We start from the raw sequence: 26,604 nt of genomic DNA on the forward strand, positions 1-26,604 counted from the left end.
TTGGGTTTTTAAGGAGGAACATTGAGTTACTGACATGGTTCTCCCTGTTGGTAAGGTATAAGCAGCATTTAAGACAGGACAACTGAGTGGAGCCATTTTCCTTGTCCTTGATGCTGTGTTATCTCTAAGGGTAAAACATAGACCCTCAGAGGCTTTTGCATCAGAAATGCCTCCCTTTGAAGATATCACTATGACGTCCTGGCTCTCTCTGCAGAGAAAAAACCAATGTGGCTCTCCTGCAGAGGAGACTAGTCTAGGGGGTGTTGGAAAACCCAGCAGAGCTACTTCTACATTTCTGCAGGTTTGGCTCATCCCTGTAGTTCTATATACAGAGTTGATCAGTCTGGAGTCATTCAGAAAAGCTTAGATAACAAGAAAACTTAAAAATCAGGATTCTGTAAAAACCAGACTCTGAATGTGGGAGTATTCTACATAATTTCCAAGTCTTTCTCATATCTATCCTGTCCCTAAACCCTCTTCTTGAGGTCAATGGTGCTCATTCTTTGGGAGTAGAAAGCGGTATAAGTGAACTTGGGCTGGAGGTCACTCACCCACTTGCCCACCAACTGGAACTGCAAGAAACCAGAGAATAGAAACATCAGTTTGTCAGTAGGAAATAATGACAAAAGGCAAGTTGGGAATAGAGAATGATGTAGACTCAGAAGGATACCTTAGGTCTCTTGAGATTCTCTATCCCTCTTTCTCAAAAGCAAGTATCAGCTGAACTGATGGGCATTGATTTACTTTTTTCCCTAGGGAAAAAACCCAGGGACTGGCACATTCCAAACAAGTGCTCTACCACCATAGATGCACCCTACCCACAATTAGGCTTTAGTTAATATGAGATTTTCAGATGTGGTGTTAACTCTGGATTCCCCTTTACATTATTTTAATGTAGTAAGCACTGAAAAAATATACCATCAAAGCCCAGATACAGTTGTCTCCATGCTCATGATTCCTATTATAATATATCAAAGAAAAACAAACAAACAAAAACCTTAATTCCTCATTGGTGAAGCTTGTCTTCTTCTAACCACTTTGCTGAGTTCAACTTACCCCAAAGGAGAAGAGCTGTCAAAAGCCACATCTTCCCTCCAAGCTGGTGAGAGCAATAAAACCTGTAGTGTGAAAGAGGTTGTGATGAGGCCCCAGGGCAATGATTAGAAAAGAGGAAGGAAGTTGCCTCTTTTGACCACATTCATCATGTGTCTTTCCTGGGAAATATGCGCCTAATTTTCAAAGCATGTTTTTTCTATTCTCATATTCCCTTAGTGCACCACTCTCTGTGTGAAGCTCTGGTTTGGGGTTATGACTTTTGAAAGTCCAGATGGAAGGACTAAATTTTTATGACATTCTATTCTGATTATATTTTCCCTTTATTTGGTTTGTTTCTTAGGGCCAGAATATGGCAAAAATTCCACTTTCACAATTGGTTCAAAAGCTGGTCAATGCTTGATAATTTGAACCTTGAAAACTCTACATCAGCCTCTTTGAAGCTTCTAAAGAGTTACTGAACTCGAGAGCTTTCCCAGCCAAACCAGCCTCTGTTCCTCTGAGGAATACAGGTATACTTAAATTATAAGAACGTACATACATAAAAGATAAAAAGCCAGCTTCCTGGAAGACATTATGAACTTGTAGTGCTTGCTTAGGCTAAATCCAAGGAAATTAAATGTTCAATGTATAGGCTATAGTGAAGAAAAATTACTCATACCTATGAGTGGATGTGGGTTTCAGACAGCAGTAGAAAAGTCTCCTCTCACCAATGCCAGTGTATTCCTGAGGCATAGTTTTAAAGATATAAAGAAGCTCTTAGGTATTCTGTTAAGAGATCTAAGCAGAAACTAGGATGAACTCAGGAACCCTAAGGACCTTGGGTAGCAAGTTCCCTGGCAGAGAGTGAACACTGATAAGTAAAATTGTAGAGCTACTTACTGGCTCTAATTGCTTTGAGTCTACACTGACCACATGATATCTTTAGAAGCAAAGGGTAACTAACTCTTTCCAGAACTCATCCATGTGATGTTTATTGGCTAATAAAACGTGAACGGAAACACCTCTGTGTTAATTTTGAATTTAGAACTAGTTGTAGAAAGCCCCTGTTATTTTCTCTTACCCTTTTGCATTTCTAAGATTGTAATGATAACATTCTCTGGCTAGTCACCATCTAGGAAACAAACTGTCAACCATCATAGCCTGAAGCACAGCTGACTCAGCTGCCCTGGAAACTGGTGAAAAATTTTTGTATGCTGTCTTGGTTACTTTTCTCTCATCACTGATACAAAATATCCAATGCCTAAAATTAAGAAATGAAAGGTTTATTTAGCTCAGAATTTGTGGAGGTTTCAGTGCATAATCTGCTGGGTCTAAGGCAGGGTGATATGGCAGAGAAGCAACAGTTCTGGGAGACAGAAGACAGCAAAAAACAACAAGAGTAAAAAGGGAGGAGTGCAAGAGAAGACTCTTTCTGTCCCTTATATTGTATGTAAGCTACATATCATAGGGTGGATGCAGCACTCACATCCATAATCCCAGCACTAGACAATGAATTAATCATAAACTAGATTCAGCTGCCTCCAAAATCTTGCCTCCATGACTGCATGAGGCTTTAGGGGGGACATCTAGACACAAACCTTAACATATGCCACTGAGATTATAACATTTTTATACAGCAATAGCTACCCAATACAAGTAGAAAACTAGGAAGCTCTGGAAGGAATTGAAGATGTGCTAGAGAGATGGCTCAGCTCACTGAAATTTACACTCAAAGATGATATATATAACTCCTACTATTTTCTCAGTATAGTTTTCCACTTTATGGAGGTACCTTAATTTATTTCATTAAACCTCTCCTTCTTGTTGTTTCTGATTCTTTACTGTTATGACCAGCCCTGCAATACCTTTAAACATTCAACTTACTCTTTCCTCAGGGCTCACTGCTAGAATTGATAGTGGTGACTAAACACATGTACACATGTTTCTTCCCTTTGGATAGTGTTGGCATTGTCCACCATTATCCTCACCACTGCATGTATATGTAGGGAGCTTACTACACACTGAAGTTGTGATTCATATTCATTTTGCATTTCATTCTTATAATAACCTTTGAGTAGACATCATTGTTATCTCCATTTTACAAATGATAAAACTAAGTAAAGAGGCATTTAGGCATTTTCCCAGGGTTATAAAAAATAGAAGCCAGATTCAAAGCCAGGTAGCTGGGTTTAGAAGCTGACCAACAGAATATAGCAGTGTCCACTTCATTCTTTGAAATTCTAGCTGCTGATTTGAAAATAAAGCAAATGCAATTAATTGATCAGGATGAGATGGGGGAACGAGTATTGTTGGGGAAGAGGAATATAAGATTTATGACCTGGAAGGATGAAATAATTTTTTTTAAAAGTTAATATCTGGAGCCTCCAAATGTTAAGGTAATAGTTAATGATACAATTTGAATTGTGGAAAAAAGAACTAGGACTCTGGGGGCAAATACAGCTAATGTAGACACAGTAATGTTCAGCATTAAATAAATGGTCAGTAAAAATCATGGTGCTGACAAGAATCATGAAGAGAATTTACACATAATGATGATCTTTAAAATTGATTCACCATCATATTTTTCCCGTGTTGTGACAAATATTGTTCTTTTTTGACCACAGAAAGTGATTTGTTAAAAATTGATATGTTTTTAAAATTACATTTTTGGTACATTTTAGATATACGTAATGATTATATTCATCGTATAGAATTTGTAACTGTACATGATATTGCTTGTTTATCCCCATTCCCCTACCCTTCTTTCAACCTCTCTTTCTCTCACTTACAAAACTTTGTTTTCATCTCCAAATTTATTTATTTTTTTTGCTTTTCTCTTCTTTTTCCTTTCCCCTTCCCCTTCCCCTTGTTTGCTTTCACATTTGAATATTTCCTTCTATTTTACAATACCTGCTGTACTTTTGGGTACTTATTTACACTTTTAGTTTCTCACATCAGAGAAATAATTCAGTATCTACACATTATCAGACATCATATGTTTGATTTATTTCACTTAAGAGAATGGACTCAAGTTGCATCCATTTACCTATAAAAGTTTCCAGTTTATCCCTTTTATGGCTGATGAGTGCTCCTATCTTTTTAAACCATTCCTCAGTCGTTGGGCACTTGGGTTGTTTCTAAAATTGGGCCATTACAAATGTTACAGCCATAAATGTAATTATTCACATATTGCTGTGGTAAGATGCTTTTAATTCCTTTGGAAAGATACCCAAGAGGGGAATGGTTGAGTCAAATGGAATCTTGAGTCCTAGTTTTTTGAGAAATCTCTGCTCTGATTTCTACAGTGGTTGCACCAGCCTATATTCCCACCAATGATGGAGAAGAGTTCCTTTGCCACTACAGCCTCACCAGCATTTGTTATTGGCTAGTTTCTTGATAATAGCCACTTTTTTTCTGGGATGAGGTGAAATCTCAGTGTTGTTTTAATTTGCATCTCTCAAATGACCAGTGATGTTCAACATTTTGTCATGTATTTATTGTCTGTATGTATCTTCATTTGAGAAGTATGTAATCATCTCAGATGCTCATTTTTGGATTGAAGCTTTAAGTTTGGAAGGTCTGACTTTTTTGAGTTCTTTACATGTTCTCCATAGTAATCTATTGAGGAACAGCTGGAGAACATATTTTTAAACTCTGGGTTGTTTCTTAGTTTGACTGTTGGTTTCTCTTGCTGTGGAAAAGCTAAATAAAATGAGATCCAGTTGTTGTTTCTTTGTGATAGTTTTCTGAGATTGAGATTTTATTCATAAAGTTTTTGCCTACACCAATATCTTCAAGAGTTTTACTTTTCCTATCTCCCAGGAAATTTGATGTTTCTGTTTGAATATTTAGACCTTTCATCCATTTTGAATTTAGTTGAGTGTATGGTGAAAGATATGGTTCCAATTTTAATCTTCAGCATCTGCAAAATCAGTTTTCCCAGAATATTTATTAAAGAGGCCATCTTTCAGTGAATGTGTTTGGGTCTTTTGTCAAAGACAAGGTGCCTGAGTATGTCTGGAGTTGTTTCTGCATTTTTAAAACTGTTCCACTGATCCTTGGGTCTGTGTGTGTGTGTGTGTGTGTGTGTGTGTGTGTGTGTGTGTGTGCTGTTTTTATCACAGTAGCCTTACAGTATAATTTCAAATTGGGGATTGTCATACCCCTCCCTTGCTTTTGTTGCTCAGAATTGCCGTTGCTATTCTAGGCTGCTTCTGGTTCCAAATGAATTTTAGGTTTTCTCTAATTCTATGAGATATGTTGTTGGAATTTTGATTGGAATTACATTGACTCTGTAAAACGGTTTTGGAAGTGTGGCCACTTTCCTATATAGGTTCTTGTCACCCAAGATCAAGGGGTATCTTTCCATTTCCTGATATCATCTTCAATCTTTCAGATTACTGTAATTTTCAATATAGTGGTCTTTTATGTCTTTTTAGATTAATTCCTAGGTATTTCATTTTTTTGAATGCTATTATGAAAAATATTGTTTCCTAATTTCTTTCTCAGTGAGTTTGTTATTTGGTATAGGAATGCTCCTCATTTTTGAGTGTTGATCTTATATCCAGCTACACTACTGAATTTACTTATTAAAATCAAGCAGTCTTTTGGTGGGGTTTTTGGGGTCTTCTATGTAAATTAACATGCCATCTTCAAATAAGATGATTTAGCTTCTTCCTTTCCAATTATTATTCCTCTTATTTCTTTCTCTTCTCTAATTGCTCTGGCCCACGACTATGTTGAATAAGAGTGGAGACAGTGGACATCTTTGTCTTTTCCTGATTTTAGAGTGAAAGCTTTCTGGTTTTGTCCATTTAGTGTAATGGCTGTTGGTTTGTAACAGATGGTCTTTAACATATAAAGACCAACTATTCCAATTTTCTGTGGGATGTTTATCATGAATGAGTGCTGAAGTTTGTTAAAAGCTGTTTCTCCATCTATTGAAATAATTGCAGGACTTTTGTCTTTGGTTCTGTTCATAAAGTGTATTACATTTATTGATTTATATGTGTTCAACAATTGTTGGATCCCTTGGGGTGAATTAAATTTGGTCATGATGTATAAGTTTCTTGATTACAAGCTGCATTGTTTGCCAGTATCTTGAGAATATTTGTATCTCTGTGTTCATTAGGGAGATTAGCCTGTAGGACTCTTTCTTAGTTGAATCCTTTTCTTTTTTTTTCTTTCTTTTGGTATCAGTGTCTTTCTTGCTTCTAGGAATAAATTTATGAGTATTTCTTACCTTTAATTTTATTAAAAAATTTGAGAAGTATTGTTATTAGGTCTTCTCTAAAATTCTTGTGGATTTCAGCAGTGAATCTGTCAGTGCCTGGGCTTTTCACTGTTGGTAGATTTTTAATTGCATCTTCAATTTTGTTGATTCTGAGTTTTTTTTTTAATTTTGAGATCTTCTTGATTCAGTTTTTGTAATTCATATGTATCTAAGAATCTATTTCTCCCACATGTTTCATCTTATTAGAATACAAGTTCTCAAACTATGTATGGATGATATGGATTTCTGACAGGTCTGTTGTGATTTCACCCTTTTCATTTCTAATTGATCTATTTGAGTGTTTTCTTTCCCTTTTTGAGGGTAAAGGTGACTAGTAGTTTGTCAGTTTATTTTATCTTTCAAAGAATCAACTCTTTTTTCTTCCCATTCTTTTGTTTGGAAGAGAATAAAACAAAATGAAATAAAACAGAATAGAATCAATCAAAGCAAAATGATGAACATGGTACATGACTTTAAAACAAAAATACAAGGAAATCAATAGTGGCTATCATGATGCCTCATTTTATCTTCAAAAGAATGGCCCATACCATCAGGAATAATAGAATCAAACAAAATAATAACAAATAAAATCAATAAAAACAAAGCAATGGGAACAGCACAGGACTTCCAAACAAGATAATAATAAAACCTCAATGGGTACCATGGTGATTCTTGCTATCTTCAAATAGTTGACTATACCATCAGACATGATACAATCAAACAAAACAAAATGGAATAAAATCTGTCAAAAAAACAATAAAAACAATACAGGGCTTCAAATCAAGCTAATAGGAAATCAGTAATGGCTACCATAATATATTCTATTATCTTTGAAATAGCTGTCCATGCCATTAAATATAATAAGATTAGACAAACTGAAACAGATTAAAACCAAACGAGACAGAACAATGAAAACAATATGGGTTTCAACTCATGATAATAGTTAACAATGGCCACTGCCTTCTCTGTTTAGCCACATCCACCACTTTTACTTTCATAGGATGTATTGTGCATTTTGGATCCCATTAATTCCTTTAGTTTATACTAGGGAGACAACATGCTATGTGACTCTGATCCATTTCATCCATGAGCATGACCTCAAGTTGTATCCATTTATCTATAAGAGCCTCAAGGTTACTTTTCTTTATAGCTGAGTAGCTTTCCATTGTATAAAAGTGCCATGGCTTTCTTATCCAGTCTGCAGCTGATGGGCAAGCTACCCCTACTCCTTTCTGGTTCCATGTCACATAGAACATTGTTCCCTCTCCTTTGACTTTCAGTCTATGAACCACTTGCGTGTTAAATGCATTTCATGTGTAAAGCATATTGATGGACTCTGTCTCCTGATCCACTCTGCTTGTGTTTCTATTTATTGGTAAATTGAGGCCATCAATATTAGTAATTATGGCCAATATGCTCCGCCTCATCGCTGCCATGCTATTTTTCTGCTGTTGGTTGCCTAGTTTTCCCCTTCATTCCATTGTCTGCCCTGCTCAGGGAGACCCCTCTGCCACTGTTCCTGGAACCATGGTCTTTTTTCATCTCTCTCTAGAATGTCCTTCAGTATTTTTTGTATGCTGGTTTGGTAGTCATGAATTCCTTCAGCTCTTCTTTGTCATGGAAGTATCTTGTTTCTCCATTAATTTTGAAAGATAGTTTTGCAGGACACAACAACCTGGGTGGGAAGTTGTTTTCTTTCAGGACTTGAAATATTACACTCGAAGCTCTTCTTGATTTGATGGTTTGTGTTGAGAAGTCTGTGGTAATTCTGACAGGTTTTCTTTTACAGATTATCTGTTTCTTTTCTCTAACAGCTCTTAATATTCTGTTCTTGTGTTGAATTTCTGCAATCTTGACTGTTACATGTCTGTGTGTAGATTTATTTTGATTATGACTGGTTGCAGCTCTATATGCCCTATCTGAATGACATTTCCTTTTCCTGTGCGTGGGAAGTTTTCTGCAATTATTTTTGTAAATAGATGTCTAACCTCTGCTTTTTCACTTACATTTGTTCTTTTTTTATTTTAAAGAGATTAAGACAAAAGAGGACAACATTAATTATTCCTAATTTGTCTTTCTTTAGGTTGTTATGCAGCTTTTGACATGTTACTTCCTAGTTCCTTGTTATTTTTAAGAGATCTTTCCTTTTGCAATTGCAAACTGCAAACCTGTCTTCAAGATTTGAAAGTCTATCTTTGGTTTATTTTAAGTGATTTTATCAGCTTTCAATAGAGTTTTTAATTTCCTGGAAATCTCTTTGAATCTGTTTCTTATGTGCTAAGTCTTTTTTATATTCTACATTCAAGGATTCCTTCATTTTCGTATGCTCCCCTATTCTTCCATTTATGCCTTCTTCAGAGGTGCTTAGCAGTTCATTTAGTATGTATTTCATTTCATCTTTTTAGCTGAGATAGTATTTCTGTTGTAATTTTTTTATAGTCTCATGAAGTTATTTCTTTACTTCAGTTGCCATTACTTCATAAACTTCATGTGTGTGACCCTGATCTCTTCCGTGTTTACATCTCCTGGACCAGATCTGCTTGGGTTGGAGGCCAGAGACTGCCTTTTGCTTCTTCCTCCTGACATATTCCTGGGTCCTTCCAGACAAGTGGGTGATGGGCTCCCAGGCACTTCCTGTATTGGCTACAATTTCTCTGAAGGGAGACTGTTTGGTATTCCTAGCCTGTGTATTGGGTGCACTGGTGCAGGGCTGTCTGCTGCTTTTCCCAGCCTGCTTTGGCTCACCAGTGGCTGACAGAGTGCACACTGGGGCGGGGCTGGCTGCTGCCCCTAGCTAGTTACCGGTGGGCATCTACAATGAGGGTTGCCAGAGTGTGTCTGGAGCATGACCAGCTGCTACCTCCTTACCAAGCTGGTTAAGGGCAGGGAACCCCCACCATGTCTGTTAGAATACACACAGGGGCAGAGCTCAGTGTGAGCAATTTCCACACGTCTGGCTCCCAGTTAGGAGTTGCTGGAGGGAGCCAGCCACAGTTCTGGTTCCGGACTTATCCTGCTGGATTCCAAAATGGCTCCTGGCCAACAAGACCCCTGCATTCACTGCCAGTCAGTGCAGTCCTCTGCATCTGCCACTCCCATCCACTATGATGTCTCTTTGCAGAGGGCTTCAGGCTTGCCAGCTACCACCATCATTGTGATCATGCATCCCCAGGTACTGACAGCTCCTCTCACATAGTGGGTCCAGCTCCGGGTGAAGGCACTGCCATCTACCACCTTCTTCTTGACTGAAGTTTTCTTTTTCACTCTGTTGGCTTCAATTCTCACTTTAGATTCTTCCTAGCTCGAGGCATCCCACTTTCTTTCTTCTTGTCTTCCCCACAAGGACATATTCCAGCATCTGGACTGTTTCTCTCAGAGTGGCTTTTTTCTCTGCTGCTTACTGTGCTGCTGTCTTCCTGGAAGTCCTCAGTATCAACTGTTTTAGTCATTGATTTTTTGCATTACTTTCTTAGTCTCCAATGCATTAGTTTCTGCTCTGATCTTTGTCATTTTCTCCCTTGTACAAGTCTTGGGCTTGATTTTTTCTTTTTTTCTCTAAGTTTGACGTACAACATTAAGTTGTTTATTCAAATTTGCTCTATTTTCCTGATACTGGTACTCACTGCTATAAACTTTCCCTGTAGGATTACTTTCATTGTATCCCATATGATCTAATGTGTTGCACTGTGATTATCATTTATTTAGAGAAATTGTCTAATTTTTTTTCTAATTTCACCTGTGACCTATCAGTTTTTCAAGATGATATTATTTAATTTCCATGTGTTTATGAAGTTCTTGTAGTTTCCTTTGCCTTTGATTTCCACTTTTATTGCACCATGGTCTGATAATATGCGTTGGAGAATTTCAATTCCTTTGCCTTTACTTAAGCAGGTTCTGTGAGCTGGTATGTGTCTATTTTGGAGAATGTTCTGTGTGTAGCTGAGAAGAATGTGCATTCTGATGTTGTAGAGTGTAACACTCCATGGACATCTCCTAACTCCATTTGCTCAAAAGTTTGCTTCAGTTCTAGTGGGGCTTTTTGTTTGTTTGTTTTGTTACTGGAAATCAAGCTCACAATGACACACTTGGGTCAGTTCTAATATTTCATTGTTGATTTTTTTGTCTTGTTAATCAGTCTTTTTGTGACAGTGTGGTATTGAGATTCCCCCGACATAATTGTATTAGTGCTTATTTGATTTTTCATATCTGTTCATATTTGTTTTATATAATTGTGTGAACTGGTATTGTTTGCATATATATTTATGATTTTTATCTCTTCTTCTTGAACTGTTCCCTTTACGAGGATGTAGTGACCTGCTTTGTCTTGCTTTATCAATCTTCACTTAAAATTTACTTTGTTTGCAAATAGAATAGCTTCCCCTGCATTTTTCTGGGTTCCTGTCCCATGGAATATTGCTTTTCACCATTTGGCTTCCAGTCTATAAATTTCCTTTTGAATTACACCTGTTTCCTGTATATAGCACGTTATTGGATATTGTTTCTTGATCCATTATGTCAGTCTGTATCTTTTTTTTATTTAAAGAAAACAAAACAGTAAAAGGGTACAAGTAATACATAATTTCAAAAAAATAGTAAGAAATCACTAGTTAATAGATTACATATTGTCATAATAGAAATAGTTGATCAAGTTACAAAATTAAGCTTACAAAGCAGACATTCAAACAGTGAGATTGCAAACAGTTGAGTTCAATGATCCAACAAAAACTTAGTAATGTGGTCATCTAGCTTACACACCTAAACACACTTGCAGTTGTGTCCTTTAGAGCACTTTCTTTTCCTCTTTTTTACAATAACATTTACACATTTTGGATTTTATTATTACCACAGTTCTTATTACTTTTTTGAAAGAGAATAAAACTAAATGTGAAAAAACAGTCAGTCAAAAAGGATGGACGTAGTACATGATGTAAAAACAGAATACAAGGTAGTCAACAATGGTTACCATAATGTCTCTTGCTACCTTAAAAAGAATTGCCTATATCATTAAGAATAATAAAATTGAACAACAAAGCAGTACAGAACAAAACCAATAAAACCTAAACATTGGAGACGTTACTGAATTTCAAAAGAAGATAATAGTCAAACCAGATTGGGCATCATAGTGAAACTTATTGCCTTCAAAGTAGTTGCCTATACCCTCAAAACTGATAATATCAAAAAGAACATAATAGAGTAAAATCAATCAAAACAAGATGGAAAGAGCAATACAGAGCTTGAAATCAAGTCAATCAGAAATCAAAAAAGTTACTATAATAAATCCTGCTAATTTTTAAAAATTTTCCCTTAATTAAAAAAGTAATTAAAAATAAATTTTTTTAAAAAGGGAGGGAGATTGAGATAAAAGAGGATATAACAACATAACAATGCAGGTCAGAACAGAACAATTTAAGCAACATAGTGTTTCACCACAAGATAACCCGATTTAGTAGCAGTTACCATAGTGTCTCTTTCCGTGAAATATTTGAGTATAACTTCGTATACTATAGCATCAAACATATCAAGACAGTGTGAAACCATTCAAGAGGATGAAAGTATTACAAGGTATTTAGAACTAGCTAACAGAAAACGAACGATGATTTCTATATTATCTCTTTGCCTAAAAAAATTTTGTTTATACTATCACATATAGTAAAATCCAATAAGATAGAACATGATAAAAGCAACAGAGACAGAAGAACAACAGTTTGATGGGACTTCAAAACAAGCTGATATTAAATAAACACTAGTCATTATGATGTCTTGTTTTCTTCAAAATAGCTGTTCATATCATCACAGACAATATCAAACAGCCCAGAATAAAAGCATTCCAATTACTTAGTGAAAACTTTATAAGACTTCAAAACTATATAATGGGGAATCATGATTACCACATACTTTTATGTATTCATACCATTTCTTACACTAGGGAAACTATTCAGGACTTATACATGTGAGTTTGACTTATTTCACTTATGAGTATGGTTTCAAGCTGTGTCCACTTATTTATAAATATCTCAATGTGATCCTTCTTTATATCTGAGTAGTAGTACTCCATTGTATAAAAATACCACAACTTTTTTATCCATTCCTCAGTTGATGGACACTTAGGTTGTTTCCAAGATGTGGCTATTACAAATTGTGGTGCTATAAACATGGGTGCACATATATCACTGTGCTATGATTTTTTCAGTTCTTCTGGGAATATGTTTAGAAGTGGGATAGCTGGAACAAATGGGACTTCCAATCCCAACTTTTTGAGAAATCTCCAGACTGACCTCCACAATGGTTGCACCAGTCTACACTCCCACCAACAGTGCAGGAGAGTTCCTTTTTCCCCACAGTCTCTCCAGGATTTGTCCTTGGTGGTTTTTTTGATCCTGGCCATTCTTTGTGGAGTGAGATGGAATCACAGTGTGGTTTTAACTTCCATTTCTCTAATGAGTAATGATGATGAACATTTTTTCATATATTTGTTTACCATTTGTATTTTTTCACCTGATAACTGTGTATTCATCTCAGATGCCCATTTTTGGATTGGATCTTTGAATTTTGGGGGTCTGATTTTTTTTTAACTCTTTATGTGTTTTAGACAGAAGTCCTTTGTCTGAGGGAGAGTTCACTAAGACTATTTCCCAGTTTGTGGGTTTTCTTTTCACTATGCTGGAGTTTTCTTTTGACATACAGAAATTTTTAATAAGATATGATTCCAGTTATTGATTCTGGGAAGTATTTCCTGTGCAGTTTGAGTCTTCTCCATGAATTCTCTGCCTACCCCTATGTTTTCAAAGTTTTTACCCAATTTACCTTCCAGTAGATTTAGTGTTTCTGTTTTAATATTCAGATCTTTGATCCATTTATAATTTAATTTAGCACATGGTGATAAGCATGGGTCTAGTTTTAGTTTTCGGCAATTGGAGAGCCAGTTTTTCCAACACCATTTATTAAAGAGACTGTCGTTCTTCCAGTGAACATGTTTGGCTTCTTTATCAAAGATAAGGAGGTTGAGTGTGTTTGTAGTTGTGGTTGTATCTTCTAATCTATTCCATTGATCTTCGGCTCTGTTTTTATTCCAGTACCATGTTGATTTTACTGCGGTTGCTTTGTAGTATAACTTCTAGTCAGGGATTGTGATGCCTCCTGCTTTGCCTTTGCTGCTTAGAACTGTCTTTGTTATTCTAGGTCTTTTCTGGTTCCAGATGAATTTTAGGATTCACTTCTCGAGATCTATGAGGTATGTTGATGATATTTTCATTGAGATTGCTTTGAAACTGCATAAGAGTTTTGAGAGAATGGCCATTTTCACAATATTTATTCTTCGTATCCATGAGCAAGTGATGTTTTTCCATTTTCTGAGATTGTCTTTAATTTGTTTGTTCAGTGTACTATAATTTTTCCTCTATAGGTCTTTTGCTTCTTTCATGAGAGTAACTCCTAAATATTTCAGTTTTTTGCTTGCTAGTGTACAGAGTGTGGATTCCCTTATTTCTCTGTCAGTGAATTTGTTGTTAGTGTATAGGAATGCTATTGATTTTTGAGTATTGATTTTGTATTCAGCTACATTACTGAATTTTTTATGATATCTAAGAGTCTTTCAATGGAGTTTTGGAGGTCTTCTGTGTAGAGTATCATGTCATCTGCAAGCAATGATAATTTAACTTCTTCTTTTCCTACCTTTACCCCTTTTATTTCTCTCTTTTCTAGTTGCTCTGGCTATTAATTCCAGTACTATATTAAATAGGAACAGCGATAAGGGACATCCTTGTCTTGTGCCTGGTTTTAACATAAAAGCCTTCACTTTTTGGCCATTTGGTATGATACTGGCTGTTGGTTTGTCATAGATGGCCTATATTATATTGAAGTGAAGACCATCTAATCCAATTTTCTGTAAGGTTCTTATCATAAATGAATGTTGGACCTTATCAAAAGCTTTTTCTGCATCTATAAAGATGATCATGTGATTCTTACTTTTGGCTTTATTGAGATGGATTACATTGACTGATTTACATACGTTGAACCATCCCTGCATGCCTGGGATGAATCTCACTTGGTCATGCTGTATAATCTTGATGATTTGCTGCATCCTATTTGTCAATATTTTATTGAGGATTTTTACATCTGTGTTCATTAGGGAGATTGGCCTGTAGTACTCTTTTTTAGTTGAGTCTTTCTCAGGTTTTGGTACTAGCATAATATTTGCTTCCAGGAATGACTTAGAAAGGATTGTTTCCTTTTCAGTTTCATTGAAGAGTTTGAGGAGTGTCAGCATTAAGTCCTCTGTGTATTTCTTGTAGAATTCTGCAGTGAATCCTTTTGGGCCTGGGCTTTTTGTAGGTAAGAACTTAATTACATCTTCAATTTCATTAATAGAAATTGGGTTATTCAGCAGTTTTACATCTTCGTGACCTAGCTTTAGCACTTCATATATTTCTAGGAATCTGTCAATTTCTTCTGTGTTATCAGACCTATGAGTGTAGAGGTTTTCAAAATAGGTGGTGTTGATCTTCTGTATTTCTACAGAGTTTGTAGTGATTTTGCCTTTTTCATTCCTTATTGCATGAATTTGAGCTTTTTCTTCCCTTTGTAAAATAAGGTTGGCTAGGGGCTTATCAATTTTATTCATTCTTTCAAAGAACCAACTCTTTGATTCACTGATTCTTTGGATTGTTTTATTAGTCTCTATTGCATTGATTTCTGCTCTTATTTTTATAATTTCTTCCCATCTTTTGGCTTTGGGCTTGACTTGCTCTTCTTTTTCTAGATGTTTGAGGGGTAGCATCAGGTTATTTATTTGTATTTATTTTGGTTTCCTAATGTGGGAACTCAGTGCAATAAATTTTCCTCAATATCTTGTAAGTTGTATTTGTATTTTCATTAGCTTGTAGGTACTGTTTAATTTCTTCTTTAATTTCCCCTGTGACCCAATGATTACTCAAGAATGTTTTATTCAGTTTCCCTGTGTTTGTGGGATTTTTGCAGTATCTTTTATCATTAATTTCTAATTTCATGGTGCTATGATCCAATAATATGCATGGGATAATTTCAACTCTTTTGCATTTATTGAAGTATGTTCTGTGGGCTAATATATGGTCTATTTTTGAGAATGTCCCATGTACTGCTAAGAAGAAAGGGTATTCTGATGTTGTTGAATTCTGTATATGTCTATCAAGTCCATTTGTTCCCAGGTATGACTCAGTTCTGTTATTTCTTTGCTGATTTTCTGTCTGGTTGATCTGTCCCTTGGTGTCAATGGTGTGTTAAGGTCTCCTGTTGTAATTGTGTTGCTGCTAATTTGGTTTTTTTCATTTCTGTTAATACCTGTTTTATATAACTGGGTGCTCTGGAATTTGGTGAATACATATTTAAGATTATTATCTCTTCCTCTTGATGTTTTCTCCTAACCAATGTGTAGTGACCTTCTTTATCTCTTCTGATCATTATTGACTTAAAATTCACATTGTCTGCAAACAGAATAGCTACTCCCACTTCTTTGGGGGTTCCTGTTGCATAAAGTATTGTTTTCCATCCTTTGACTTTCAGTCTGTGAGTATCCTTTTGGGTTAGATGGGTTTCTTGTAGACAGCATATGGTTGGATGTTGTTTCTTGATCCATTCTGCCAGTCTGTTTCTTTTAATTGGTGCATTGAGATCATTTACATTAATGATTGTAACTGTTATATGTTAGTTTATTGTTGACATGTTTTCTTTCTGCTGTTTCATCTTTATCTTTCCATTCTGTTTAATTGTCTGCTTTGCTTAGTGGTTTTTTCCTAAGTGTACTGAATCTGTCGTCCAGTATTCTTTGCAGGGTTGGCATAGTGATCATGAAGTTCTTCAGCTGTTCTTTTTCATGGAAGTATCCCATTTCTCCATCAATTTTGAAGGACACCTTTTCAGGGTACATCAGTCTAGGTTGGAAATCATTTTCCTTTAGGATCTGAAATACTTCACTCCATTCTCTTCTTGACTTTTTTGTTTGTGCTGAGAAGTCTGCTGTGATTCTGATAGGTTTTCCTTTATGGGTGATCTGTCTTTTCCTGCGGATACATTTTAATATTCTATTCTTATATTGGATTTCTGTGATGGTGATTATTATATGTCTATAGTTTTAATTTGCTTATGGATATTTGGAGTTCTACATGCTTCACTGATCCTGATGTCAGTTTCCATTCTCATGTTTGGGAAATATTCAGCTATTACTTCTCTAAATATACTCTTGACATCCTTTATCTTTTCCCTTTCTTTTTCATTTATCCCTATCAATAGAATGTTGTTTTTCTTTGAATCATCTTGCAGGTGTTGAATTTTTATTTCATAATTCCTTGTTATATTTAAAAAGGTCTTCCTTTCCTGTTTACTAGCTGCAATCTTGTCTTTGAGGACTGAAATTCTATCTTCATTTTCACTGAAGTGGTTTTTACAGATTTCAGTGCAATTTTTTATTTCCTGCACATCTCTGTGCATCTACTTTATGTATTCTTTTTGTTTCTTATATTGCTCATCCAGGGACTCTACCTTTTTGTTTAGTTCCTCCAATTTTTTAACGGTGTCTTCTTTAGATATGTTCAGCATTTCTTTCATTTCTCTTATCATTTCTTCCTTTACTTGGGAGATTATTTCTAGTTTGAATTCCTTTAAAGCTTCCTAGAGTTGCTTCTTTATGTCAGTGGGTATTATGTCAGGTATTTCAGGTGTATGGCATATATTTTCTTCTGTGTACATAGCTCCTAAGGTTTCTTTGGTTGGGCTGGAGGTTTGAGATTTTAGTTTGGTCTTTCATTTTGTCATTTTCCCGTATTTCCTTGTTTCAATTGTTATTCCAAGGCTCCCCCAGGGCCTGTTGGAAATCCTCTTCTATGCCCTCAGCTCCTGGGATTCTGGCAGCCCAGTTCCCTGGATTGAGAGAGAATCCCTGGGGTGGAGCAGGCAGTCACAAGCCCTATGGTGCAGGTTGAGTGTGGCAGAAAGATGTGAAGTTCCTTGGCTGGTGGGAGCAATGATACCAAACTCCCTGGTTTGGGGGCTGGTGGGGGGACACTCACCTCAAGCCGCTCAGCCTCCAGAACTAAGGCACTGGCAGGTCAGGGACCCAGCATCTGCCAATCAGGGCAGGGAGCCTAGCAGTTGTTGCAGGTGGGCTCAAGACACACTGAGCTGGTCCAGTGCAGCAGGAAGCTGCAAAGTTCCTTGGCCAGGCCCCAGCGAGGATCCCAAACTCCCTTGATTCAGGGGATGGTGCGGGGACCCTCATCACAGGCCACTCAGCTTCTGGAACTGAGGGCACCAGCAGACCCTCCCTTCTTATTTTTAAGAGATCTTTCCTTTCAGGATCAGATATTGCAAACCTATCTTCAAATTTTGTTAATCTATCTCTAGTTTCTGTCAGGCAATTTTTTCAGTTTTGATTGAATTTTTAATTTCCTGGTAATCTCTTTGAATCTGTTTCATGTATTCTAGGGGTTCTTTGTATTCTTCATCGAACATTTCTCTCCTTTTTGTGTGTTCCTTCATTCTTCCATTTGTGTCTTCTTGAGAGGTGCTGAGAATTTCTTTTATTGATTTTTTATACTGCTTTACTTGAATATTTCACTCTTGAGCTTGTCTATGATGTTACAAAGATATCTCTTTATATCAGCTGATGCTGTGTCTGATATTACATGTTTGCTGCCCACAAGCTCTTCTGTATTCACCTCTCTGGATCAATATTCACTGGATTGGAGGCTGTGGGCTTTTCATTATTTTTTTTTTTTTGGTCATGTTTTTGGTTTTTTCCATACAGGTGTAGAGTGGAGGTCCCAGCCCCTTGCCTTGTTGGTTATGGTTTTACTGAAGTATGATGGCTAGGGATTTCTGCCCTTTCCAGTTTGCTGTTGGTCACTGAGATGCAAGTAGGGACAGTAAATGCTGGCCCCTCTTGTTAGGTGAATTAAGAGGTTGGTTACAGATTATTTCCACTTCCTTTATCATGTTCCAGACTGAGAAAAAAAAAACTTCATTTGCTTTTTGAACTTAACAAAAGGTGTACAATGTTTCATACAAGTAAAAGGATGTATAATATATGTGTGAATGGCTTATAGTCACCACAAAACAAATCTTTATAAATTAATCATTCAAATGAATAACTAGAATGCTTTGAATATATCAGGCTTCCACCCAAAATGGAGTTACAGAGGGTAGATTTATTCCCTCACCTAAAACAAACCAATAAAACAAAGTACGAATCTTTAAAACCAGTGAATATCAGGCAACAGCAGTAGTCACCCTTGCGAGATGGAGATGAAAAGAGAATAATTCTGTGATTGCCCCCACTTACTGCACAGAGAATGTACTTGGGCTGTAGTGCAGGGACAGGGGATTCAAGCATAGCCCAGGAGAGTCCCTGAGTTGGGAAGATGGGGTTGAGAGTTTGGAGAGACCAGCATGGTTGGAGTTCACAAGCCAAAGAACTACAAAAGAGAAAGGTGTCAACACAGAGAATTGCAGAGATCTACAGAGAATCCTCCTTCAAGAAATCAGCAGTATAATGCTTGTGAATAAACTACCCCAGGTCTGGGGAAAAAAACATCCAAAAGGATTAAGTAGAACAATACCCAGTATTCATAGAGGGGTGGAAATTATGTCAATTCCTAAAAGATTGGTAAGAGGACCCAAACACAGCTTCTAGAAATGAAAACCAGTATGATGGATGTCATTAAGAGCAGATTAGATTGTAGAAGAGCCCAGAAATACTTGACCCTGCTGCTTTCCAGATGATATTCCATAGATTCAGAATCAATCAATTTATAAGTAGCTTTTGAGAACCTATTCAGTGAGAAACTCATGACACAGTTTACATTCTGCCCTAACTTGTTTATTGAGAGCTGAAAGTATTTTCAGGAAACTGCAGCCCAGACCCACTATACCTCACTACCATATCTGGTAGAGTCCAACCTTACTAGATTGGAGAATTCACCCTTTGCTATGCTTCTGAGAGCTATAGCTGGGAGAAATTTTGGACTTATTTTTTCTCCATCTTTTCTATCTGTCATTATTTCTTTATTTTTAATTTGATTTTTCTTTTTTCTCATTTTTATTTTATTTCTACTTTTAGTTGTCTCTCTTCAGTTCCCCCTCCTTACTTCCTCGATAGTGGGGATTGAACCTAGAGCCTCTCATATGCTGGGGAGGTGCTCTGTCTCTGAGCCACACTTCCAGCTCAGTTGAGAGGAGATAAGCCCAGCTTCAGCAACAACCAAGTCCCACTTGATTCCTGATGGTCACTTCTATTCAGACTGTTGACCTGTTCCTAGGTGGATATGCAATGGCAAGCAGAAACACCAAACTGACACCCAGGATTTGGAGGCATACTTATTTATGTCAATAGGCACTGATCAGGATCATTCTCAAAATATGAGAGCCTGGTCTAGGGCTTATCTGGAATAAGCAAGTACAAAATACAGAGGCAGAGACTTGTCAATTAGGGAATGGTTTATACAATGTGCATCATAGTGACCATCTATGCATCACAGGGGCTGGACATTTCTAGGACACAGGAGCAACCAGAATTGGAACAGGAACTATTACTTGGCCAACTAAGAAACTGAAGTGTACTGGGTTGGTGGGGGGGATTTCCTGTCACAGGTATATCTAGGAGGAGACTGAGGTCCTGTTCCTGGGCAGATACCCCACAGTAGATGCAGAGAACCCCACAAGATGGATGACACCACATTTGGCCTATTATTCTATGTAAAATTTTATGCTCAGTTGCAAACACTCCTGGTCAAGTAGAATTGGGTTGATAAGACTGAAGTAATTTTCACAAAGGAGGAGATACAATTTGAGCCCTTCCTCCTCCCCATGCAGCACCAAGATCTTCATCATTTTCCAACAAGAGGGCAAGAGTTTCAGGCCTTTTGACATGACTGAAACAGGTTTACTTTCAAGTAACAGAGCTATTGTAGCTAGGAAGTCTCTAACTGCTGATACCTTAGTAGGGGTAACCACAGAGGACACATTCTGTATATTAATTCTATTGCCTACACCACATCTGTTTCAAGTAACAGTTTTTCCACTCTCACACTACTTACAGAGACAGTGGAGCTCTCTGACTCTGATATGGTATGCTCTGTGCCCACACTCATAAATTGCAGCCCATCAGGATTCAGGGTGACTGCACTATAGAGTCCAGTTGGAAATAAACTCAGTATGGATACAATAAATTGATACTCCAAGACACAAGAAGGCCACATACTGAGAGGGCAGCCATATAAAAGGGTGAGAAATATATACCGCAAAATATGCATAAATTTCAACAAAGAATCACACAGAATATACATATAAAACTCAACAAGATGATATATACAAGAAACTCATCTCACCCACAGGGACATGTAAAATATATACATTAAAATATATATTATGTCAAACTGGTTTTACTGAAGGGAATGCAAGGATAATTCAGCATATGGAAATCAATAAAGATACAGCACATAAATAAGAGCTAAGGATCTAAATCACATGATCATCTGAATAAGTGCAAAAAAAAACCTGGACAAAATTCAGCATTCCTTCCTGAATAAATAAGGTATGGAAGGATCATACCTCAAAATAATAAAGGTTATAGATGACAAACTCACAACCAATACAGTGAGTGTGGAAAAATGGAAAACATTCCTTCAAAGATCAGGACAAGGCTGACTACTTTCGCCACTCTGATTCAGTGTAGCACTAGATATTCCAATCAGAGCAATAAGGCAAGAGAAAGAAATAAAAGGTACACATGGAGGAAAGTAGGAAACCAAACATTTCATGCTTGCAAATGATATGACTGTACACATATGAAAAGCTAAAACCTTCACCAGAAGACTTTTAGAACTCACACATGGATTCAGCAAAATAGCAGGGTATAAAATCCACATACGGAAATCAATAGCTTTTCTGTACATCAATAATGAGCTCTCTGAGAAGGAAATCAGGAGACCAGTTCCATTCACAAGAGCCAAACTATGAATACGAAAGAGCTCCACAACGAAAATTGTAACATTGAAGAAAGAAATGGAAGAAAGCACTAGAAGTTAGAAAGCTCTCTCATGTTAATGGATTGGGAAAATTGAAATTGCTAAAATGCCTGTACTACTCAAAGCAGTCTATAGGTTCAATGCAATGCAATGCCATTCTCACAGAACTCGGAAATAAAACAAATCCTGAGGTTCATATGGAAGCACAAATGATACTGAACATTCAAAGTAATCATGAGTAAAAACAGCAATGCTGGAGATACCACAATATCTAATTTCAAAATATTCTATACAACAATAGTAACAAAAACACCATGATATGTTCACAAAAACAAACATGTGGACTCACACTCAGAATAAAAGACCTAGAACATTTCCTCAGCAGCAAACCAACAGAAAAAAAATTTTCAGTGATGATTGTCATGTAGAAAGGAAATGATTCCATATGGAAAAGTGTGTGTGTGAGAGAGAGAGAACCAGAAATAGAGAAACAGAGACACAGAAAGAGACAGACAGAAAGACAGAAAAGGAGACAGAGATTGAGAGAGACAGCGAGAGAAACACAAGGTATAGGGAAATCTAAATAACCATTCACTTAGCATTAACTTTAAGACAAAATATTTGAGAAAAACAAGTTACAGAGGAGAAAGTCCTATTCTGGACCATGCTTTAGGAGGCGCAATCTGCACCTGTTGGTTTGGACCTGTGGTGACACAGCACATCATGGTGAGATTACACGTGGAGGTGGTCCTTTCACTTCAAGATGGCCAAGAAAGCAGAGAGAGACGAAAGAGGAGAATCCAACCTCTCCATCAAGAGCAGGTCCTATTTCCTTCTACTGTACCTCACCCACTAAGGCTTGCACCCCATTCCAGTAAGACCAAATCTTCAACACTTGCCTTTGGGTATCACTGATGGTAAAAACTACAACAGCAGTTTAAAAATAGTTAGACCTCTACCAAATACTACATAAGAACAGTGAAATCCACTGGAATATAAGAACTACAAGGTGTTTATATTGTTTTGGATGAAAATAAGAACATTGTCTCTATGCTTAATAAATTAAAGGTTAAGGTATAAGTTTTAAAGTAATCACTAAAAGAGTACAAAGCAAAACAATTAAAAACACAGAAAAAATGAAGCTAAGTATATAAAACAATTAACAACAGTTAAAATAATAATAGTTAAATGAGCCAATTCAAAAGAGATAAGAAAGAAATAGAAACATAGACCAATGACAAATAAGGGGGGAAAAGATGATAGATTTAAAGTTAACATAGGTCAGAAATTATATTAAATATAGATTGGATGAAATGATTCAATAACATAATAGATTAGATTTTTGAACTAACTATATGTTATATTCAGGCGACATATCTAATTTCAGTTACAGCAGAAAATAACTGAAAGATTGTAACAAAAAAAGGAGCATTATTTAAAACATTAACTAAAAGGTGGATACATTAAAGCATTCAAGGAAATATGCATAACTACAGAATATAACAGATGAGTATAGCCTTCACTTTTTAAGTGACTTTCATGCAAATTGCTCATACATGGATTAACAATAAATAATAAAATCTCTATGAACCATTTTGTTAGACAACAACTTTGATATTTTCATCTTTACCTTATGACTAAAGTTTTCTTATCTCTAAATCTTTTGTATGAGCTATTATTGTCATGTTATGCTTCAGGATGATTCCTGCACCATGCCCTACCTGAGGTCAAAATTTTCCTTTGGAAATATCAAGTTTTTAACCACCTGTGAGAGACTGCTAGAAAGAACGCGGGATGACACCACAAAAATGCTATGACTTTTGCCCAGTTCTCTGTGCTCTTTAGTTTCTGTCTCTCTCTGTGGGTCAAATGCTCACATACATGGTACCTCTGATGGTAGTTGCCTCCCTTATGATTATACCGTAGCCCACCATACTTGGGCCAGAACAGTTTTCCTGCACTCTATCAAGTAACCATCAGTTCCCTGTCACTCTTCATTTTGTCTCCTCAGATCACAGAGATAGGTGGCCACCATTTCCTAGTTCTTTCCCTTTTGTTAGCCCCTAAATCACTTCTGTTTTCTATGCATACACAAAAGAAACCGAAGTTTTCTAATCTTTAGCACCTTCAGCCTTCTGGAGCACACAAATTCAAACAGAGATAAGGGATATACTCTGCTTTGGCAAGGGAAGGGCCCACATTACCACTGGCTGCAGCCACATGTGTGCAGGGTGGTCATGCAGTTCACTGGTGAATGAGTGTGGCTGTTAATTGAGTGGTCAGCAGTGAAAGCTAACGGACTTTTGAGTGGTTTTACCACTTTCTTGCTTCCGTCACACTTCAGTTTCTCTCTCATTCTGAACAGCTGTCATTCTGCATTTGCCGTGCCTGCCTATTCCAGTTCTGCATATTCCTTCCCCACATGTGACACTGCTTGTACTTGCCTGATAGTCTGTTAGAAATGGTAAATGGCATTCAAAGTAAGTAGTGACTTGTCTGATACCAGGACCCTGAGTGTGTAAGTTTCACTATTTGTGAGGTGATATTGAGGACATAACATAAAAATTGCCTTAGTGGGTGAATTTCCTATCTTCTTGGTTCAGTAAAATAAGTGAGAGAGCAAAGAAAAGCTTATAAAATGGTTACCTGAATGAAAAGGAAAGACTCCCTCTATGCACTGCAGTGACTCCTTTTCCTTTTTACTTCCTCATTGCTAAGCACTTCCAGAGACTTGAGATTCTCCAATATGTACTTGTGTTTCAAATTCAGAATGCACTGTCTCTGGGCATTGATCGATGGCAATTCTCCTCCTGATATTCCTCAGGATCTCTGTGCATCCACTGACCAAAGGGAAGAGAATTGCTATTGCTCAGTGCTGTTGTTTGGATCATAAATGTCCCCCAAAATTCCATAAGTCGGGAACTTGCAAAGATTCCCTAGTTTGTGGCACTATTGGAGGTGGCAAAACCTTTAAAGTATAAGGCCTAGAAAAGAGGGCTTTAGGTCTTTGGGCACCCACTCCTGAAGAGCTGGTCTCCAGCTGCTTTCTCTCTCTTTTGCTTGCTGGCCCAGAGGTGAGCTCTTTTATTCTGTAAGTAGCCAGGCCATAATGTGTGGCCTCACCAGAAGGCAAAAAGCAATGGTACCAATAGGTCATGTATTAAAAACTCCAAAACTATGAGCCCAAATGAACATTTCGTTTTTATAAGTTTATCTATCATAGGCATTTTCTATAGTGCTAGAAAGGTAACACACTCAGCACCATTAGTCTACACATATCCAGATGTACACTGTGGAATGTCTCTCAGCATAGAGTGTAGCACATGGATTGGAGTAGACAAAGCTGGCTGTAGACAGGCCAGTTTTTATTTGTTCCCATTAATGGATATAAGAAATGACATATGATTTGTTTTGGATTCGGTTTTTTTTTTTTTTTTTTGAGACAGGATCTCACTCTGTAATTCAGGCTGCCCTTAAACTTGCTGTGTGGCCCAGAATGGCCTCCAGCTTGAGATTGTCCTCCTGCCTCAGCCTTTCAGGTGCTGAGCTTATAGGCATACAGCACCACGCCTGGCTGCACAAACTTTGTATAAATTTGTACACATTTCAAGGCTATAACTGATTGCTTATTTATTTGAGGTAAGCTTGTGGGAAAGGCAATAATTTGTGACAGATTTTGTACTAAGTATTTTCAGGTGTGAAGGTAATGAAGTGGTGAGTAGCTTTGCTCCACTGGTGATACCAGTCACTATGTGGATCTCATTATAGACTCAGAAGCAATGAGCCAAGCAACCAGGTGCAGAAACCTCTGAAACTGTGAGCCAAAACAAACTTTTTCTCTTTATAGGTTGGTTATTTTTGGTTATTTGTTACAGTAGTAGAAAACAAATACCTTGGGTACTTCCTCATTGCAGGGACAAAATACTTGACACCCAAAATTAAAGAAGAAAAGGGGTTTTCTTGGTACCAAAATCAAACTCCAAACTTTGCACTTGCTATGCAGGTGCTTGTGCTGCTGAGAAAAAAGGAATGGTTTACGTTGGCTCACAGACTGCAGAGTTTTCATTCCATAGTTGACTGACTCTAAAGCAGGGCAGCATATTAGAGGGGCATCAAATGGGGGAACAGTCTTCAGCAGGGCAGGAAGGAGGCAGCAAGCAGCACCAGCAAGCCTCCCTTTCCTTTTACACCATCCAGTCTACAAGTCTATTGGTTGGTGACACCCACATCTCAGGTAGAGATTCCTATTTTCACACCCAGAGCTATGTTAATCCAGTTAGTGGACTAATCTACTTACACACCCTTAATACATAAATATACACCCTATATCCACCTCAAAAAATATTCACCTATGAGTCCATAGGCTTTGGGGAATACATCTATGTATAAGCCATAACACTTAAATAACATTTAAGTATTTCTTAAATAAAGAAATAAAAATATTAAAAACTAGACCTTATGTTTTAGTCAGGGTTTTACTAGAGAAAATAGATATAACACGACACAATCAATCAACCACTATGCCTTATTAATGCTAAACATGTCTTCTCATCAAAGACTCCCGTAAATGAGTGAATGAAAGGTGAGCCACATACTGTGAAAAAATATTCACAAAATATGTATGACAAAGAACCTATATCCAAGATATATATACAGCTCTAAAAGCTCAATATTAAAACATGGACATTTAGATGTCCATTCATTTAAAACAAAAGGACAAAAGCTAAACGGATACTGGAGAAAAGAAAATTACTCAATTGATACATAAAAGATCACTCAAAAGTATTAGTTCTCAGGGAGTAGACATTCAAATTGCATTAAGACACCAATCAATGCAGTAGTGTGGCAAGAATGATTAAATAAAAAATTAGCACATCTTGGTGAAGATGGCCACTCTGTTTTGACAGTCTCTCACCAATTTAAATACAAATGTCCTTTGTTTGTAGCAATTCTTCAACTAGATTTTTCTCAGAATAACTAAAAACACACAGACAACAAACCAATTTTTATAACACATGAATTTTTAATGACAATTTTATTCTCAGTTACAAACAACCCAAATATGCATTATCAGGACACTGTTTTTTAAAAGCACTCCTGTGACATACACATCCAACTGAATACTCTTCAGTAATAAAAGTGGAGTAAACACCTAGTATATTAATAATAGGAATAAAACTCAGAAATATTGTGCAGGAAGAATTGGATAAAGCTGTGCATATTACATGAATCCATTACAGGGAATTTCTAGAAGAAGCAAGAATAATTTAAGATACAATTGTCTCTTGAACAGAGGCCTGCAAG

General features: G+C 36.9%; 1 protein-coding gene across 1 annotated transcript in view; it reads right to left on the reverse strand.

Annotated features, from left to right (window-relative positions):
* LOC100723692 (high affinity immunoglobulin gamma Fc receptor I-like) overlaps window positions 1–26,604 on the reverse strand; it is a 64,383-nt gene that overhangs the window by 17,740 nt on the left and 20,039 nt on the right. The window contains exons 3-4 of the mRNA XM_013142802.3: window positions 1,057–1,118; window positions 552–572 (exon numbers count right to left, since the gene is read on the reverse strand). Of these exons, the coding sequence (XP_012998256.2) occupies window positions 552–572; window positions 1,057–1,087 (52 nt within the window). The 5' untranslated portion in view covers window positions 1,088–1,118. The remainder of the gene's footprint in view (window positions 1–551; window positions 573–1,056; window positions 1,119–26,604) is intronic.

Source organism: Cavia porcellus, unplaced genomic scaffold (genome assembly GCF_034190915.1).
Source record: "Cavia porcellus strain 051 isolate PalLab524CR breed Dunkin Hartley unplaced genomic scaffold, mCavPor4.1 scaffold_1, whole genome shotgun sequence".
Taxonomy (NCBI): domain Eukaryota; kingdom Metazoa; phylum Chordata; class Mammalia; order Rodentia; family Caviidae; genus Cavia; species Cavia porcellus.